The sequence below is a fragment of the Stegostoma tigrinum genome, chromosome 34 (assembly GCF_030684315.1).
Source record: "Stegostoma tigrinum isolate sSteTig4 chromosome 34, sSteTig4.hap1, whole genome shotgun sequence".
Lineage (NCBI taxonomy): Eukaryota > Metazoa > Chordata > Chondrichthyes > Orectolobiformes > Stegostomatidae > Stegostoma > Stegostoma tigrinum.
The window spans coordinates 28,572,169-28,593,377 of record NC_081387.1 but is presented as its reverse complement, the minus strand read 5'-3'; the positions used below and the strand labels follow the sequence as shown (position 1 = coordinate 28,593,377).

Below are 21,209 nucleotides of genomic sequence, written 5' to 3'. Positions count from 1 at the left end.
AGAGTAAGATTAGGCCCAGTCAAGGATAAGAGTGGGAAATTGTGTGTGGAGTCAGAGGAAATAGGGGAATCACTAAATGAATATTTTTCGACAGTATTCACTCCAGAAAATGACAATGTTGTCGAGGAGAATACTGAGATACAGGCTACTAGACTAGGTGGGATTGAAGTTCACAAGGAAGAGGTATTAGAAATCCTATGGAGTGTGAAGATAGAAAAGTCCCCTAGGCCGGATGGGATTTATCCCAGGATCATCTGGGAAGCCAGGGAGATTGCCGAACCTTTGGCATTGATCTTTGACTTGTCATTGTCTACAGGAATAGTGCCAGATGACTGGAGAATAGCAAATGTGGTTCCCCTGTTCAAGAAGGGGAGTAGAGACAACCCTGGTAATTATAGACCAGTGAGCCTTACTTCAGTTGTTGGTAAAGTGTTGGAAAAGGTTATAAGAGATAGGATTTATAATCATCTAGAAAAGAATAATTTGATTAGGGATAGTCAGCACGGTTTTGTCAAGGGTAGGTTGTACCTCACAAACCTTATTGAGTTCTTTGAGAGGGTGACCAAACAGGTAGATGAGAGTAAACCGGTTGATGTGGTGTACATGGATTTCAGCAAGGCGTTTGATAATGTTCCCCACAGTAGGCTATTGTACAAGATGCGGAGGAATGGGATTGTGGGAGATATAGCAGTTTGGATTGGAAATTGGCTTGCTGAAAGAAGACAGAGGGTGGTAGTTGATGGGAAATGTTCATCCTGGAGACCAGTTACTAGTGGTGTGCCGCAAGGGTCGGTGTTGGGTCCACTGCTGTTCGTCATTTTTATAAATGACCTGGATGAGGGCGTAGAAGGATGGGTTAGTAAATTTTCAGACAATACTAAGGTCGGTGGAGTTGTGAATAGTGATGAAGGATGTTGTAGGTTACAGAGAGACAGATAAGCTGCAGAGCTGGGCTGAGAGGTGGCAAATGGAGTTTAATGCAGACAAGTGTGAGGTGATGCACTTTGGTAGGAGTAACCAGAATGCAGAGTACTGGGCTAATGGTAAGATTCTTGGTAGTGTAGATGAGCAGAGAGATCTCGGTGTCCATGTACACAGATCCTTGAAAGTTGCCACCCAGGTTGACAGGGCTGTTAAGAAGGCATACAGTGTTTTAGCTTTTATTAATAGAGGGATCGAATTCCGGAACCAAGAGGTTATGCTGCAGCTGTACAAAACTCTGGTGCGGCTGCACTTGGAGTATTGTGTACAGTTCTGGTCACCACATTATAAGAAGGATGTGGAAGCTTTGGAAAGGGTGCAGAGGAGATTTACTAGGATGTTGCCTACTATGGAGGGAAGGTCTTACGAGGAAAGGCTGAGGGATTTGAGACTGTATTCGTTAGAGAGAAGAAGGTTGAGAGGTGACTTAATTGAGACATAAAAAATAATCAGAGGGTTAGATAGGGTGGATAGGGAGAGCCTTTTTCCTAGGATGGTGATGGCGAGCACAAGGGGGCATAGCTTTAAATTGATGGGTGAAAGATATAGGACAGATATCAGAGGTAGTTTCTTTACTCAGAGAGTAGTAAGGGAATGGAACGCTTTGCCTGCAACGGTAGTAGATTCGCCAACTTTAGGTACATTTAAGTCGTCATTGGACAAGCATATGGACATACATGGAATAGTGTAGGTGAGATGGGCTTCAGATTGGTATGACAGGTTGGCACAACATCGAGGGCTGAAGGGCCTGTACTGTGCTGTGATGTTCTATGTTCTAAAACTACTGTTTATTAGAAGAAACTAGACTTTAGATGCAAGTAAACAATATAACTATTAATTAAAACTTTAATTCCTTTATGTGTGGAATGTTCTGCCGGCAGTAGTGGTGGAGTCAGATACATTAGGGACATTTAAGCAATTCTTGGATAGGCACGTGGATGATAGTAAAATGTAGGGTAGTTTGATCTTGGATTAGGATGATAGATCAGCACAACATTGTGGGCTGAAGGGCCTGTACTGTGCTATACTGTTCTCTGTTCTCAACTCCCCTTTGCAAACACAGTCACAGACAGAGAAAAATAAATCAAGGTTTTGGAAAAAAATTCAATAGTCCTGCTCACAAGGAGATGAAATGATTTCTTCTAATTCATGTGAACATTGCTTCTCAGTGATCCCTCACCAAATGCCTGTTACCAATGCTAATTTTCCTTAACCCTTCACTCCCTATGGTCATTTGGATCTCTAATCGGAGGAGAATTCCCGTATCATCCTCTGTGAAACATAGACAAAGAAGTAATTTAGTTTTTCTGCCGTTTCTTTATTTTTCAATATAAATTCTGCTGGATTTTCTTATAATAGAGCTCCATTTGTTTTTACCAAATATTTTCTTTTTACATATGTTTAGAAGCTTTTGCAGTCTATTTTTGTGATTTTGGTAGATCGTTTCATGGCAAATTCTCTATTTCTTTATCCATTTCTTGACTCTTTTTTACTGTATTCTATAAACCTCCTAATCTCCAGGATTAAAGATAATGGGAACTGCAGATGCTGGAGAATCCAAGATAACAAAGTGTGAAGCTGGATGAACACAGCAGGCCAAGCAGCGTCTCAGCAGCACAAAAGCTGACGTTTCAGGTCTAGACCCTTCATCAGAGAGGGCCTCTCTGATGAAGGGTCTAGGCCCGAAATGTCAGCTTTTGTGCTCCTGAGATGCTGTTTGGCCTGCTGTGTTCATCCAGCTTCACACTTTGTTATCTTGTAATCCCCAGGATTACCTTTTTTTTCTTGCAACTTTATAGAGCTTTTCTTTTAATAGTATACCATCCTGAACTACCTTTGTTAACCATGATTGACTGATCTGTTATGAGTTGTTGAACCTTTCAGGGATCTATAATTGTTTAATTACTGTAATCCCTATTTTATATTGTGTTTCCACGTTCTTACAACCAAAATTAGTCACCTCACACTTCTACATATTAAACCTCATTTTCCACCTCTTTGTTGCTCCACCAACTTGTCCATCTCCTTTTGGAATTCTGTCCTGTTCTTCTCACAGTTTACAATGTTTCCAAGTTTTGTATCATTCACAAAGTTTGAAGTTGTCCCCTACACTCAAATATCTGGAAGAAATCAGGAGAAATTAAGGTTTCAAAATTAATCCCTGAGGCACTCCTTTACAATCCTTCAATCAACCTGAAAGCCATCAATTGACTGCCAGAGATAGTAGGATGCTGGAGTCTGAGATAACAAGGTGTAGAGCTGGATGAACAAGCAGGCCAGGCAGCATGGAAAGCTGACATTTCATAGGCTCTACAACTTGTTATCTCATAATTGACTACCACTCGCTGTTCTCTATAGCTCATCCAGTTTTGTGTCCAGGTTGTCAATATCCCATTTCTTCCATGAATTGGAAATGTTTCATAACTCTGTTGTGTGGCACTGCATTGAATGCTTTTTGAAAGTTCATAGACACCAGATCAATTGCATTATGTACAATGACCCCCTTCAAAACTACAGGAAATTAGTTAAATGTGTTTACCTGTTGAGAAATTCATGCCGGATCTTCTGGAGCAATTATCATTTTCCATGTCACCAATCCATATTTGATCCTGTTACAACAAGTGTTCATCTTGTTTCAGTAATGATGAGGACAAGGTCAGGGTCCATGCTCTCTCCCAACAGCAATTCTTGAGACCAATACAGTCTGTGTTGGTGTTTAGCGCTGACTCAAGGTCCAGTCATCTCATCTGCTGATGTTTCTTCAATGATTCTATGTAATGTGCTTTCTATTTCAGATCCAATCAAACTGGTTGCTGTTGCAGGGGACTCTGTTTTTTTCCCATCACCAGGAAACAAGCTATCATCCTCACATGCAGCCTGGATTTTCGTTACCGGTAACTGTACGGAGATAATAAAATTTGAAGTAGCTGCAACTACCATAACTAGACCTGCTCCTGCGTATAAAAAGCGAATCTTGTTCTATACAGGCCTCCGGACCTTTGTGCTAATGTATGTGCAGGAAGATGACAGTGGGATCTACCATTACATTGACAATTCTCAGAAAAAAACTATAAGCATAGTGCATCTCCAAGTCTACGGTAAGCACATTAAAAACGCTTATTTTAATTATATTTACTGTATATAGTTATATTTGACCGCCACACAAATGCCAGGCTATGACCATCACCAATAAGAGTTAATCTAACCACCTTGACATTCAATGATGTTACCATCACTGAATCCCCAACTATCAACATCCTCGGGTTACCATTGACCAGAAGCTCAACTAAACTCACCATATTAATACAGTGTCTACAAGAGTAGGCCAGAAGATAGGAATACTGCGGCGAGTAACTCACCTCCTGACTCCTCAAAGCCCGTCTGCCATCCAGAAGGCACAAGTCAGGAGTGAGATGGAGTACTCTCCACTTGCCCTGGGATGAGTGCAGCCCCAACAACACCCAAGAAGCTTGACACCATCCAAGAGAAAGCAGCCCCCACTTGATTTGCAGCACAACCACAAGCATATGCTCTCTCCACCACTGATGCTCAGTAGCAGCAGTGTGTACTATCTACAAGATGCACTGCAGAAATTCACCAAAGATCCTCAGACAGCACCTTCAAAACCCACGACCACTTCCATCTAGAAGGACAAGGGCATCAGACATATGGGAACACCACCACCCCCAAGTTTCCCTCCAACTCACTCACCATCCTGACTTGGAAATATATCACTGTTCCTTCACTGTTGAAATCCTAGAATTCCCTCCTAATAGCATTGTGGGTCAACCCACAGCAGGTGGACTGCAGCGGTTTAAGAAGGCAACTCACCACTACCTTCTCAAGGGCAACTAGGGATGGGCAATAAATGCTGAACAGCAAGTGACACCCACATCCCACAAATGAATAGGAGAAAAAAGCAATAAGGAAGATTTGCCCCACTTACCTTACCATCATAAGATTAGAGACGTCTACAGCTCAGAAAGGGCAACTAGTCTGCACTGGTTAAAATCTCTGCCTCTCCAAATACAGATTAAATCTGCCCCTCACATTGTTTCCAATTAAACCCCCACCACTGAGGTTAGATCGACCAACCTGTAGTTTCCTGGTTTATCCCTTGATCCCTCCATGAATAACAAATCCACATTGACTGCCCTCCAGTCCTCCAACATCTCTCCTGTGGCCAGCAAGGAGTTGAAAGCAGCTGCCAGTGACCTTGCTATTTCCTCCCATGCTTCACTCAACAACTGGGGATACATTTCACCAGGTCCTGGAGATATATTTACTTTTAAGCGTTCCAGACTATGGGACAGGGATGAAAGAAGAAGAAATGCAGGTGAGGGAGAGAAAGCTTTGGGTCAAAAGAAGGGGAGATGAGGCAAAGGAGGGGGGAAATAGGGGTTGAAGGAGGGGAGATAAGAGTGGGGGATCTGAAAGGGTTGATAGAGGGGAGAAATGGGAGCGAAGGAAGGGTAGACAGGAGTGAAGGAGGTGAAGATGGAAGTGAAAGAAGAGGAAATGGATGTGAAAGAGGGGCAGTACGGGGTGAAGAAGGAAGTTAGGGGTAATGGTAGGGAAATGGGGAGGAGGGGTAAGATGGACTAGAGGTATTATTGGTGAACTATTAATTCAGAAAATTAAAAACATCTGGAATTAAGAATCTACTGATCACCATGAAATCATTGTTGATTGTCGGGGAAAACTCACCTGGCTCATTAATGCCCTTTAGCGAAAGAAATCTGTCATCCTCACCTGGTCTGGCCTACATGTGACTCCAGACCCACAGCAATGTGGTTGACTCCCAGTTGCCCTCTGAAATGGCCAGCAAGCCATTCAGTTGTACCAATTGCCACAAAGTCTCAGAGAAATGAAACTGGACAGATCACCTGGCATGGACTTGTGCACCAGAAAAGACTATGGCAGAGAACCTAAAGTCCTCCTCACTAACATCTGGGGGCTCATGCCAAAATTGGAAGAGCTGCCTCACAGACTGGTCAAACACCAGAAATCCTCAGATAGCACCTTCCAAACTCACGACCACTTCCATCTGGAAGAACAAGGGCAGCAGATAAATGGACACACCACCACCTTCAAGTTCTACTCCAAGCCACTTAACATCCTGACTTAGAAATATATTGCCATTCCCTCACAGTCACTGGGTCAAAATCCTGAATCCCCTCGCTAATGGCATTGTGGGTCAACCCACATCATGTGGACTGCAGCAATAGAACATTACAGCACAGTACAGGCCCTTCGGCCCTCGATGTTGTGCCGACCTGTCATACCGATCTCAAGCCCATCTAACCTACACTATTCCATGTACGTCCATATGCTTGCCCAATGACGACTTAAATGTACCTAAAGTTGGTGAGTCTACTACCGTTGCAGGCAAAGTGTTCCATTCCCTTACCTCTCTCTGAGTAAAGAAACTACCTCTGACATCTGTCCTATATCTTTCATCCCTCAATTTAAAGCTATGCCCCCTCGTGCTCGCCATCACCATCCTAGGAAAAAGGCTCTCCCTATCTAACCCTCTGATTATTTTATGTTTCAATTAAGTCACCTCTCAACCTTCTTCTCTCTAATGAAAACAGCCTCAAGTCCCTCAGCCTTTCCTCGTAAGACCTTCCCTCCATATCAGGCAACATCCTAGTAAATCTCCTCTGCACCCTTTTCAAAGCTTCCACATCCTTCTTATAATGTGGTGACCAGAACTGTACACAATACTCCAAGTGCAGCTGCACCAGAGTTTTGTACAGCTGCAGCATAACCTCTTGGTTCCGGAACTTGATCCCTCTATTAATAAAAGCTAAAGCGCTGTATGCCTTCTTAACAGCCCTGTCATTCAAGAAGACAGCTCACCACCGCCTTCTCAAGGGCAACTAGTGATCGGCAATAAATGCTGGGCGCTGTCAGAGACACCCACATCCTACAAATGAATAGAAAAAAAAAAGAAACTCAGCTAATGTTCTGGGGACCCCGGTTCGAACCCTGCCACAGCAGATGGTGGAATTTGAATTCAATAAAAATTCTGGAATTGAGAATCTGCTGATAACCTTGAAATCATTGTTGATCTTCAGAAAAAAAACCATCAGGTTCACAAATGCTGTTCAGGGAAGGAAATTTGCCACCCTCACCCGCCCTGGTCTGCACTTGACTCTAGACCCACAGAAATACAAGTGACTCTCATTTGCCCTCTGCAATGGACGAACAAGCCAATCAGTTATACGAATGGCTACAAAGTCTCAAAGAAACGAAACAGGACACATCGTGTGGCATCGAGCTAGGCACTGGAAAAGGCAACAGCAGAAACGGTCCTGTCAACCCTGCAAGGTCCTCCTGACTAACATCTGGGTGCTAGTGCCAAAATTGGGAGTGCTAACTCACAGACTAGTCAAACAATGGGCTGATATAGTCATTCTCATGAAATCGTACATTACAGACAATGTCCCAGATGCTAACCTCACTATCCTGGATTTGTCCTGTTCCACTAGCAGGACAGTCCCAGCAGAGGTGGAAGCACAGCGGTATACAGTTGAGAGGGAGTTGGTTTGGGAGTCCTCCACATTGGCTCCAGATTACATGAAGTCTCATGGCTTCAGGTTATTCATTAGCAAGGAAACCTCCCTCTGATTACCATGAACATCCTCCCTCAGCTGATGAATCAGCATTCCTTCATGTTGTACAAAAGGTAGAGGAAGTACTGAGGATACCAAGTGCACAAAATGCACACTGGGTAAGGGATTTCAATATTGACTGCCAAGGATGGCTCAACAACAAGAATAGCACTACTACTGATGGAGGTGGTTGGGTCCTAAAGGATATAGCTGCTAGACTGGATCTGCGGCAGGTGGTGAGGGGACTGAAAAGAGGGAAAAACATACTTCACCTCATCCTTACCAATCTGCCAGCTGCAGATGCATCTACCCACGGCAGTATTAGTAAGAGTGACCACTGCACAGTCTGTGTGGAGACCAAGTCCTGCGTTCATATTGAGAATAGCCTCCATTGTGTTTCGTGGCACTACCACCAGGCTAAATGAGATAGAATTCACACAGATCTAGCAACTCAAGACTGGGCATCCATGAGGCACTGTGGGCCATTAACAGCAATAGAATTGTATTCCATGTCATGATGTGGAGGTGTTGGTGTTGGACTGGAGTGGACAAGGTCAGAAGTCAGATGTCACCAGGTTATAGTCCAACAGGTATATGTGAAATTACAAGCTCTCAAAGCACTGCCTCATTGTCAAGTAAAATGAAGGGAAGCACTCGGGTGCAGAATTTGTAATTACAGAGATCAAAAGATCATACGAATGGTATGAGCACAGTGTCGACAAGCTGAATAATAGGTCTCTGCAGGTGATCAAGAGTGTCAACAGCTGAATATCAAGTCAAGGAATGACTTATAATCTGATTAACTGAGGCAGAGAGATAATTACAAAAAATTAAATGTAACGTGTTGCTGGAGACAAATGACTGGAATTACATGATAGGTATAAAATTCATATGCTGAGGGGTTAACCAAAATAACTAATAATCCAAAACTGTACAACCTAATTCAGGTGGAGAGGTCACAACAAATTTTCAAGGTGATGGAGTCAAAACAGGATAGTAAGGAAGATTTTACAGATAAAGAAAAGTATGGGGTCCCATGTGGTGTGACACGAGCCCAAGATCACAGTTGAGGCCATCTTCATGGGTACAGAACTTGGCAATCAGTTTTGCTCAGTGATTCTTCATTGTTATGCATCTTGAAGTCTTTCTTGGAGAACAGTTACCCAAACATATCAAACATATCAAAAAGTAGCAAGTGATAAACAGAGCTAAGCAATCTCACAACCAACAAATCAGATATGGGTTCTGCAGTCCTGTGAATTCTAGTTGTGAGTGGTGGTGGACAACACCTCAATGGAGGAGGAGGTTCCACAAATATCCCCATTGCCAATGATGGAAGAGCCCAGCATATTGTTGCAAAAGATAAAACTGAAGCTTTCACAGCAATCTTCAGCTAGAAGTACCGAGTGGATGATCTATGTTGGCCTCATCCAGTGATCCCCAGCATCACAGGTGGGGTCTCCAGCCAATTTGATTCACTTCACGTTTAATCAAGAAATGGTTGGAGGCACATGATACTGCAAAGGCTGTGGGGCCTGACAACATTCCGGCAATTGTACTGAAGATTTGTGCTCCAGTATTGCTACTCCCCAAGCCAATCTGTTCCAGTATAGTTACAACACTGATAATATACAAATAACATATAGAAAGTCACCTAGGTATGACCTGCACATAAAAAGCAGGACAAATCCAACTCAGCCAATTACTGCCCCAACAGTCTACTCTCAATCACCAGTAAAGTGATATAAGATGTTACCAGCAGTGCTATCAAGCAGCACCCGCTCAGCAATAACCTGCTCAGTGACACCCAGTTTTGGTTCTGCCAGGGCCACTCAGCTCCTGACCTCATTAAGTCTTTGTTCAAACATGGACAAAAGAGCTGAATTTCAGAAGTGAGATGAGGTGAGTGACAACCCTTGACATCATGGCTACATTTGACTGAGTACGGCATCAAGAAGACCTGGCGAAACTGGAATTGGGGGCAAACTCTCAATGGTTGGAGTCAGAGAAAGGTGGTCAATGCTGTTAGAGGTCAGTCTCATCTCAGCTCCAGGACATCTCTGCAGGAGTTCCTCAGGGTAGTGTCCTAGGCCCAACCATCAGCAGCTGCTTTATCTATGACCCTCCCTCCATCATAAGGGCAGAAACGGGGATGTTCACCGATAATTGTACAATTTGCGACCCCATAGACACTGAAGCAGCCTATGTCCAATTGCAACAAGATCTGGGCAATATCCAGGTTAAAGCTGACAAGTGGCAAGTAACATTCAAAAAGAGAGAAAAGCACAGTACAGGAAGACGCCCTTCAGCCTTCCAAGCCTGTGCCGATCATCATGCTGTAAATAAACTAAAACAAAACTTCTACTTTATTTGGTCTGTATCCCTCTCTTCTCTCCCTATTCATGCAACCATTCAGATGTCTCTTAAATGTCACCAACATGCCTGTTTCCACTACCTGTTCTGGCAGTGTATTCCACGCTCCTACTATTCTCTGCATGAAATACTTGCCTCGCACATCTCCCTTAAACTTTCCCCCTCTGACCTTGAACCTGTGCTTCGTTGTAATTGAAACTTCCACCGCTGACTACCCACCCTATCTATGACCCTGGATAATAAAATGTGAGGCTGGATGAACACAGCAGGCCAAGCAGCATCTCAGGAGCACAAAAGCTGACGTTTCGGGCCTAGACCCTTCATCAGAGAGGGGGATGGGGGGAGGGAACTGGAATAAATAGGGAGAGAGGGGGAGACGGACCGAAGATGGAGAGTAAAGAAGATAGGTGGAGAGAGTGTAGGTGGGGAGGTAGGGAGGGGATAGGTCAGTCCAGGGAAGACGGACAGGTCAAGGAGGTGGGATGAGGTTAGTAGGTAGCGGGGGGTGCGGCTTGGGGTGTGAGGAAGGGATGGGTGAGAGGAAGAACCGGTTAGGGAGGCAGAGACAGGTTGGACTGGTTTTGGGATGCAGTGGGTGGGGGGGAAGAGCTGGGCTGGTTGTGTGGTGCAGTGGGGGGAGGGGACGAACTGGGCTGGTTGAGGGATGCAGTAGGGGAAGGGGAGATTTTGAAACTGGTGAAGTCCACATTGATACCATTAGGCTGCAGGGTTCCCAGGCGGAATATGAGTTGCAGTTATGACCCTCATAGTTTTGCAGACGTCTATCAGTTCTCATCTCCGCTGCTGTCTTTCCAGTGAAAATCCTAGTCTTTTTAACCTTTCCTTATGGCCAATGCTCTCAAGACCAGGAAACATCCTGGTGGACTCAATGGGCTGAATGACCTGCTTCCATACTGTAGGGATTGATTGTATGAGCCATGATTGAGATACGTAAAAAATTATGAAGGGTATAGATAGATTGGACAGGAAGAAACTTCCCCTAGATAGAGAGATCATGACCAGGGGCATTGATTTAATGTAAGGGGTAGAGATTTAGAAGAGATGTGAGGTAAATTTTTTAACCAGAGCGTATGGGAATCTGGGAGCGTGGTAGAGGCAGAACGTATTTAGCTTGTATTTAGATGTGCACGTGCGATGCCATAGCATACAAGGCTGACCGTTGGGATTGTTTTGACTGTAATGGATGTGGTGGGACAATGAGTCTTTTCCTGTGCTGAAGGCTTCTATGAATCCACTCCTTCAACCTCTTCTCCCCCTCCTTCACTTCATTCTTCCCCTCCTTCACCCACTTCTCCCCCCCTCCGCCCTGCTCTTCCCCCTTAATCCTGCTCTCCCCTCCTTCATCCCCTCTCCACCTCCTTCACCCCCCTCACCCTCCTTCACCCCATTTCTCCCTCTTTCTCCCATTTTCACCCATTTCTACCCCTGCTTCACTCCCTCTCCCCCACCTTCACCCCCATCACCCCCACGTTCACCTTGCTCTCCCCATCCTTCACCCTGCTCTTCCCCTCCTTCATACCCGTCTCCCTGTGTTTCACACTCGGCTTCCCCCTCCTTCACCCTCTCGTCACCTCCTTCATACCCCCCATCCTCCTTCTCCCCCCTCACCCCATCTCCCCTTCCTTCTCCCCTTTCTACCCCTGCTTCACCCCACTCTCACCTTCACTCCCGTCTCCCTCACGTTCACCCGGCTCTCCCCCTTATTCACCCCGCTCTTCCTCTCCTTCACCCCCTTTCCCCCTCCTTCACCCTCTCTGCCCCTCCCTCACTCCACTCTCCCCTCCTTCACCCCTTTCTCTACCTCCTTCACCCTGCTCTGCCTCTCCTTCATCCCCCAGAATCTGTGTTTTACGTGTTTCAGAAATCAGCCCAAGCCTTATTCAGTCATTACTGTCACTGAGCTTTTCTTCCCAAAAGTACCATCATTCACCTGCAGTGGTGGGCATCTCCTACTGTAATAGAAGCCATGCTATGTTTGTCTTTATTGTCCAGCATAGATACAGGATATACATGCAAAAGGTCCTCATATTCTCCTTCGTACTAAAAATTTCTGTTTCACCTCGTTCCAGATCACCTTGCAGAGCCTCAACTAAGCAGTAATTCCACCCTGGAGAACAGTATTATTGCATTGACTTGTTCAACATCAAAGAGTATTCTGTCTGTCACATGGCTCATCTCAGGATTTGCTGCTCATAATTACCGATACACATTGATTGATGATAACACGACATTGGTCATCAAAAATGCACAGAAATCAGACTCTGGCACGTACACATGTTTTGTACGAAACCCAGTCAGCGAAGCCAGCAGCAGCTACGAGCTGACAGTCAAGTGTGAGTGTGTCAAGTTTTCTCCCTCATGTGGAAAGGTGTCACTTTCTTGTAACGCACTGTTTATAAATCAGGATCTGAAAATGGAAGGGTTTCCCCAAAAGTGTATGTAATTCAGCACGAATCCTGTTTGGCAATCGGTAGATTACCAAATTTGGCGTTGAGATTCTTTCATGTGGGATTGGGTGAACAACAGCAGTGATGTGGATTGTAATTGCACTTTACCCATGGAATTGGATGTAGGAAGCAGGGGACAGAATTCCCACCACAGGGTCTTTTCCCTGTGTATCCTTTCAGCATGTGAGTGTGGAAACTGGAATGTCAAGTCATTTCTCTGGCCTCTAACCCCACTCACACTCACCAGACATTGAAGTTCAGCCCTGCTCTGACCTTCACTAAATATCACCCTCTAGAACTTCCATTGCTGCAGAGTTCTGTTACAGTAGCACATGAGTAAATGAGCCAACAAGGATTGTCAGCAGGCAATTCACCACAAAGATCCCATCACATAGAGGTGAAAACTGCTGTCGCTTTGTGTATCCAGCACATCTGACTGGCACCAGTGTGTTCATCTGACTAGCGCCAATGTGCTCACCTGACTGGCACGAATGTGAACACTAGATTGGCACTAATATATTTACCTGATAGGCATTAATGTAGGCACCTAATGGGCAGTTATGAATTTGCCTGATGGGCACTTCCATGGCCACATGACAGGCACTAATGCCTTTAACAATCAGACATAGATATGTGAATACTACTGTTGTGTTCACTTGACTGGCACAAATGTATTCCTCTGATGACTGGCACAAATGTATTCCTCTGATGACAGGCACTGATAGGTCCACAGGACTGGCAGTAAAGTATTCATCTGACAGGGACTAATGCATTTACCAGTGATATATTCACTTGATTGGCGGTAATTTCTTCGCCTGATAGGCACTAATGTGGTCACCTGACAGGCACTGAACATTTACCTGCCTGGCATTCATATAGAGAACTGTTGAGAACTGATTGTTCATATAACAGGTACTCTATGTGTTCCCTGGGGTGCATAGTTATGACGGGTTGTGATATAGTCATCTGATGGGTACTGATGTGTTAACCTGTTTGGGCACTAATATGACCATTGACAGGCATTAATGTAAACAGACGATGAGCACCAATGAGATCATATGATGGGCGCTAATATAAACACCGAATGGGCAGTAATAAGTTTACCTGATGAGCACTATTATGTTCACCTGATCATCATTAATATGTTTACTTAGCAGGGGCAGAGGTGTTCAGTGGGTTGGCACTGATGTGTTCACTTGATGGGCACGACTGTGTTCCCATGATTGGAAGGAAAAAGTTTATCTGATGGTACTGCTTTATTCACTATGAGACTGAGACTGAGTTCATCTGATGAGCTCAATGTGTTCACATGATGGGCCGAAATGAAGACACTGACAATATTATGTTTACCCGATGAGCACTCAAGTATTCACCTGCCAGGCACTGATATCCTGATTGGATTGGCACCAATGTGATCAGTTGATTGGCACCACTGGGTCGACTGCTTTTTGTCATTTATATATGTGATTTGTATGTAAATATAGGAGGTAATAAGTTTACAGATGACTCTCAAATTGGAGTTGTGGTGGACAACGAAGAAGGTTACCTCAGAGTGGAACGAGACCTTGATCAGATGGGCCAATGAGTGGCAGATGCAGTTTAATTTAGATAAATGAGATAAATGCATTTTGGAAAGGTGAATCAGGGCAGGACTTGTACACTTAATGGTAAGGTCCTGGGGAGTGTTGCTGAACAAGAGAGAGTGCACGTTTACAGTTCCTTGAAAGTGGAGTCGCAGGTAGATAGGACAGTGAAGAAGACATTTGGTGTTCTTGCTTTTATTGGTCTGTGCATTAAGTACAGGAGTTGGGAGGCCATGCTGTGGCTGTACAAGACATTGAAAAAAGAACATAGAACAGTACAGCACAATACAGGCCCTTCAGCCCATGATGTTGTGCCGACCTACTACCCAACTCTAAGATCAAACTAACGTGCATACCCTTCATTTTACTATCATCCATGTGCCTATCCAAGAGTTGCTTAAATGTCCCAAATGTGTCTGACTGTACTACCATCGCTGGCAGTACATTCCACGCATCCACCACTCGCTGTGTAAAGAACCTACCTCTGACATCTCCCCTATACCTTTCTCCAATCAGCCTGAAATTATTCCCCCCACCATGATAGCCATCTCTGCCGTGGGGAAAACGTCTCTGGCTATCCACTCTATCTATGCTTCTCATTATGTTGTACACCTCTATCAAGTCACCTGTCATCCTTTTTTGCTCCAATGACGAAAGCCCTAGCTCCCTCAACCTTCCCTCATAATACCTGTCCTCCAGTCCTGGTAGCATCCTGTAAATCTCCTGTGCACCATCTCTAAAGCTTCCACATCCTTCCTATAATGAGGCAACCAGAACCAAACACAATATTCCAAGTGTGGTCTAACCATGGTTTTACTGAGCTGCAGTATAACCTCATGGCTCTTAAACTCAATCCCCCTGCCAATGGAAGCCAACACAACATGTACCTTATTAACAACCCTACCAACTTGGGTGACAATTTTGAGGATGTGGACCCCAAGATCCCTCTGTTCCTCCAAATTGCCAAGAATCTTGCCATTAACCCTGTATTCTGCATTCAAATTTGACTTTCCAAAATGAATCACTTCACACTTTTCCGGGTTGAATGCCAGCTCTTTGCCCAGCTCTGCATTCTGTCAATGCTTCGTTGCAACCTACAACAGCCATCCATGCTATTCACAACTCCACCAACTCTTCATGCCATTAATAAACTTAGTAACCCACCATTCCAATTCCTCATCCAAGTCATTTATAAAGATCACAAAGAGCAGAGGTCCCAGAACAGATCCCTGTGGAACACCATTGGTCACCAAGCTCCAGACTGAATGCTTTCCATCAGTTACATAGAACATAGAAAGTTACGGCACAGTACAGGCCCTTCGGCCCACGATGTTGTGCCGTGGAATATTCCGAATCCAAAAATAAAATAGCCTAAGCTACATTCCCCTCAATTCACTGCTGTCAATGTGCGTGTCCAGCAGCCGCTTAAATGTCACTAACGGCTCCGCTTCCACAACTACCACTGGTAAACTATTCCATGCGCTCACAACTCTCTGAATGAAGAACCTTCCTCTGACATCTCCTCTATACCTTCCTCCTAACACCTTAAAACTATGTCCCCTTGTAGCAGTCAATCCTGCCCTGGGGAAAAGTCTCTGGCTATCAACTCTGTTACCACCCTCTGTCTTCTATTGGACAGCCAAATCTGTATCCAGACATCCAAATTTCTCTGAATCCCAAGCTCCTTACTTTCTAAATGAGCCTACCATGGAGAACCTTATCAAACGCCTTTCTAATATCCATATGCACCATTTCCCACTGCTCTACCTTCATCAATGTGTTTTGTCACATCTTCAAAGACTTCAATAAGGCTTGTGAGGCATGACCTGCCCCTCACTAAGCCACAGTAACTATCTTTCACTCTGTGTTTTTCCAAATAATCATAAATACTGTCTCTCAGAATCTTCTCTGATAATTTACCCACTACAGAAGTAAAACTCACTGGCCTGTAGTTCCCAGGGTTATCCCTATTCCCTTTCTTGAACATTTGCTACCCTCCAATCATCTGCCGTGTTGGTTCTGCCACTTTTGGAGTATTGTGTGCAATTCTGGTCTCCCTGCCATCGGAAGGATGCTGTGAAACTAGAGAGGGTTCAGAAAAGATTTATGAGGATATTTCCAGGGTTGGAGAGTTTGAGCTACAGGGAGAGGCTGAATAGACTGGGGCTATTTTCCCTGGAGAGTCAGAGACTGAGGGGTGACTTTATAGAGGTTTATAAAATCATGAAGGGCATGGATAGGGTAAATAGGTATGGTCTTTTCCCTGGGGTGGGTTAGTCCAAAACTAGAGGACATAGGTTTAAGGTGCAAGGAGAAAGATGTTAAAGGGGCCTAGAGTGCAAGGTTTTCATGCAGACAATGGTGCGTATATGAAATAAGCAGCCAGAAGAAGTGGTGGAGGCTGGTTAGATTACAACATTGAAAAGGCATCTAGATAGGTAAATGAATAGAAAGGGTTTAGACAGATACGGACTAAATTCTGGCAAATGGGGTTAGATTTATATTGGATAGCTGGTCAGCATGAATGAGTTGGACTGAAAGGTCTGTTTCCAAGCTGTATATCTCTATACCCCTATGACCAATGCCTACATTTGACAGACATTCATATAACTGACAGGCACCAATGTGTTCACCAGATGAGCACCAGTGTGCTCAGCTGACAGATTGTAATCACCTGATGGTAATTAGTTTGTTTGCCTGATGAGCACTGTATTGTTCATGTGGTGGACACGAATGTGTTCACCTGACTGGCACTGATTTGTTTACTTGAGTTTCACCAACAAGTTCCACTGACAAGCACTGATATGTTCACCTTACTGACACTGATGTATTATTTGACAAACACTGGTATTGTGTGCAGTTCGAGAATCCACATGATAGGATGGATGTGATTGAACAAGAGAAGAGCAGAGGAGGTTGACAAGAATGTTTCCTGGGCTGGAGGGTTTCACTTATGAAGAGAGATTGGATTAGACTGGGGTTATTTTTCTTAGAGCAGAGGAGATTGAGATAGAGCCATGAGTGAGACATATAAAATATCAGGGCCATAGATAGGATGGACAGGGAAAAAGCATTCCCCTTGATGGAGGGATCAGTGAAGGTTTAGACATGATGTGAGGAAAAGCTTTTTCACTCTTTACTCAGAGAGTGGTAAGGGCATGGAACGCCCTGACTGCCAAAGTAGTGAACTCAGCCATATTAGGGGCAATAAAAAAAAGTCCTTGGATAAGCATATGGATAATGATGGGATAGTGTAGGGGGAGGGGCTTAGATTAGTTCACAGGTTGGCGCAGCATCGAGGGCCGAAGGGCCTGATCTGCGCTGTATTGTTCTATGTTCAGTTGTTGATCTGAACATTGCACTCACTGCCTGTAAGGATGGTTTAGGTAAGAAGGTAGACAGGAAGAAACCTGCTCTTTATTGGAGGATCAGTGAGCAGGGGACGTAGATTAACAGTAAGGGACAGAAGTTTTAGAGGGATATGAGGGACAACATTTTCACCCAGAGGGTGATCAGAACTGACTGCCTGTTAGAGTGGGAGAGGCAGAAACTCTCATCACAATGAAGAAATATTTAGATGTGCACTTGTGATGCCAAAGCTAACGAGGCGATGACCAAGTGCTGGAAAATGGGATTGGAGTAGTTAGGTGGTTAATTTTGACTAGCACAAATGACCTAAAGGACCTTTTTCTGTGCTGTACATCTGTATGACTTTAATGTATTTACTGATGGGCAGTAATGTGTTCATTAGACTGGGACTGATATATTTATCTGACGGGCATTAACGTAGACACATGATGGGCAGTTATGAATTTACTGGATGGGTGCTTTTATGGATGTGAGATTGCTCGCTGAGTTGGAAGGTTAGTTTTCAGACGTTTCTTCACCATTCTAGGTAACATCATCAGTGAGCCTCCGACGAAGCGCTGGTGTTATGTCCCGCTTTCTATTTATCTGGTTAGGTTTCCTTGGGTTGGTGATGTCATTTCCTGCGTTGGTGATGTCATTTCCTATTCTTTTTCTCAGGGGATGGTAGATTGGCTCCAAATCAATGTGTTTGTTGATGGAATTCCGGTTGGAATGCCATGCTTCTAGGAATTCTCGTGCGTGTCTCTGTTTGTCTTGTCCCAGGATGGATGTGTTGTCCCAATCAAAGTGGTGTCCTTCCTCATCTGTATGTAAGGATACGAGTGATAGTGGGTCATGTCGTTTTGTGGCTAGTTGATGTTCAATGAAACCTAATGAAACCTAAACAGATAAATAGAAAGCGGGACATAACACCAGCGCTTCATCGGAGGCTCACTGATGGGTTACCTAGAATGGTGACAAAATGTCTGAAAACTAACCTTCCAGCTCAGCGAGCAAACTCACATCTAGTGGTATTATCATTGGACTAGTACTCTAGAGAATCAGGTAATGTTCTGGGAACCTGGGTTCAAATCTCACCATGGCAGATGGTGGAATTTGAATTCAGCAAATATCTGTAATTAAGAGTCTAATAATGACCACGAATCCATTGCCAACTGTCAGGAAAAACCCATCTCATTCACTAATGTCCTTTAGGGAAGGAAACTGCCATCCCTATATGGTCTGGCCTACATGTGACTGCAGACCCACAGCAATGTGGTTGACTCATAACTGCCCTGTGGGCAGTTAGGGATGGGCAATAAATGATGGCCCAACCAGCAATACTCTCATCCCATGAATGACGAAAAAAAAATCTACTTGGACTTCCAGAAGGCCTTTGACAAGGTGTCATACAGAAGGCTGCTGAGTAAGATAAGGGCCCAAGTTGTCAGAGACAAGGTGCAAGCATGGAAAGAAGATTGGCCGTCTGGCAGAAAGCAGAGAGTGGGGCTAAAAAGGTCCTTCTCATGATGGAAGCCAGTGACTAGTGCTGTTCCACAAGGGTCAGTGTTGGGACCATAACTTTTCACTTTATACGTTAATGATCTAGATGAAGGAACTGAGGGTATTCTGGCTAAATTTGCAGATGTTACAAACATAGGTGGAGGGACAGATGGTATTGAGGAGGCAGTGAAACTGCAAATGGATTTGGACAGGTTAGGAGACCAGGCAAAGTTGTAGCAGATGGAATACAACATGGGAAAGTGTGATGTCACGCACTTTGGTTGGAAGAATAAAGGCACAGACTATTTTTTAAATGGGAAGAAAATTAATAAATCTGAAGTGAAAAGGGAATTGGGAGTCCTTGTCCAGGATTCTTTTAAGGTAAACTTGCAGATTGAGTTGGTAGTTGGGAAGGCAAATGCAATGCTAGCATTTATTTTGAGGATGAGAATATGAAAGCAGAGATGTACCTCTGAAGCTTTATAAGGCTGTGGTCAGACCAGATTTAGAATATTATGAACAATTTTGGGCCCCATATCACAGGAAGGATGTTCTGACCCTGGATTGAGTCCAGAGGAGGTTCATGAGAATGATCCCAGGAATGAAAGGCTTAACATGTGGGGAATGTTTCAAGACTCTGGGTCTTTTAGCAAACATTAAGATTGATAAGTCCCCAGGGCCAGACTAGATTTATCCTAGGTTGCTCCGGGAAGCGAGAAAGGAGGTTGCTAAGCTGCTGGCGAAGATCTTTGCTTCCTCACTCTCCATGGGAGTCATACCGGAAGATTGGAGGGAAGCAAATGTTGTTCCTCTTTTCAAGAAAGGGAATAGGGAAATCCCTGGAAATTACAGACCAGTCAGTCTTACGTCTGTGGTCAGCAAGGTTTTGGAAAGAATTCTGAGGGATAGGATTTATGACTATTTGGAAAAGCATAGCGTGATTAAAGGGAGTCAGTATGGCTTTGTGAGGGCCAGGTCATGCCTTACAAATCTTATTGAGTTCTTTGAGGAAGTCACGAGACAGGTTGACGAGGGTCAAGCAGTGGATGTGGTGTACATGGACTTCAGCAAGGCACTTGATAAGGTTCCCCATGGCAGGCTCATTCATAAAGTCAGGAGGCATGTGATACATGGTGATTTGGCTGTCTGGATTCAGAATTGGTTGGCTGACAGGAGGCAGAGAGTGTTTGTAGATGGTAAGTATTCTGCCTGGAGGTCAGTGCTGATTGGTGTCCCGCTGGGCTCTGTTCTTGGGCCTCTGCTCTTTGTAGTTTTTATAAATGACTTGGATGAAGAGGTTGAGGGGTGGGTTAGTATGTTTGCTGATGACACAAAGGTTGGAGGTGCCGTTGATAGTATTGAGGGCTATTGCAGCTTCAGCGAGACATTGACAGAATGCAGAGCTGGGCTGAGAAATGGCAGATGAAGTTCAACCTGGATAAATGCGAAGTGATGCATTTTGGAAGGTTGAACTTAAACGCTGAATTTAGGATTAAAGGCAGGATTCTTGGCAGTGTGGAGGAACAGCAGGATCTTGGTGTTCAAGTGCATAACACCCTCAAAGTTGCCACCCAGGTGGATAAGGTTGTTAAGAAAGCATATGGTGTTTTGGCTTTCATTAACAAGGGGATCGAGTTTAAGAGCCGTGAGATTATGCTGCAGCTCTACAAAACCCTGGTGAGACCACACTTGGAATATTGTGTCCAGTTCTGGCCGCCCTATTATAGGAAAGATGTGGAGGCTTTGGAGAGGGTTCAAAGGAGGTTTACCAGGATACTGCCTGGACTGGAGGGCCTGTCTTACGAGGAGAGATTGACTGAGCTCGGACTTTTCTCTCTGGAGAGAAGGAGGAAGAGAGGTGTCCTGATCGAGGTGTACAAGGTAATGAGAGGCATGGATAGAGTCGATAGCCAGAGACTTTTTCCCAGAGCAGGATTGACTGCCACGAGGGGTCATAGTTTTAAGGTGTTAGGAGGAAGATACAGAGGAGACGTCAGAGGGAGGTTCTTCACCCAGAGAGTTATGAGCGCATGGAATAGTTTACCAGTGGTAGTCGTGGAAGCAGAGTCATTAGTGACATTTAAGCGACTGCTGGACATGCACATGGACAGCAGTGAATTGAGGGGAATGTAGGTTAGGTTATCTGCTTTTTGGATTAGGATTGTTCCATGACACAACATCGTGGGCCGAAGGGCCTGTACTGTACTGTACTTTTCTATATTCTATGTACATTTGATGGAGTTTTGAAGGATGACTGGGACTGAATTAAAACTTGCAGAATACTGAACAGCCTGGACCGAGTGGACATTGTGAAGATGATTCCATTAGCAGGAGAC

The 21,209-nt window shown here is 44.4% G+C and overlaps 1 protein-coding gene across 3 annotated transcripts in view; it reads left to right on the top strand.

Moving 5' to 3' along the window:
- Nucleotides 1-21,209, top strand: part of LOC125446636 (carcinoembryonic antigen-related cell adhesion molecule 20-like) — a 111,550-nt gene that overhangs the window by 22,715 nt on the left and 67,626 nt on the right. For 2 of the 3 annotated variants that reach the window (XM_059639773.1, XM_048520360.2), the window contains exons 3-4: nt 3,777-4,079; nt 12,062-12,325. In XM_059639773.1, coding sequence (XP_059495756.1) covers nt 3,777-4,079; nt 12,062-12,325 — 567 coding nt within the window. The remainder of the gene's footprint in view (nt 1-3,776; nt 4,080-12,061; nt 12,326-21,209) is intronic. The other variant, XM_048520361.2, reaches the window with a different exon arrangement.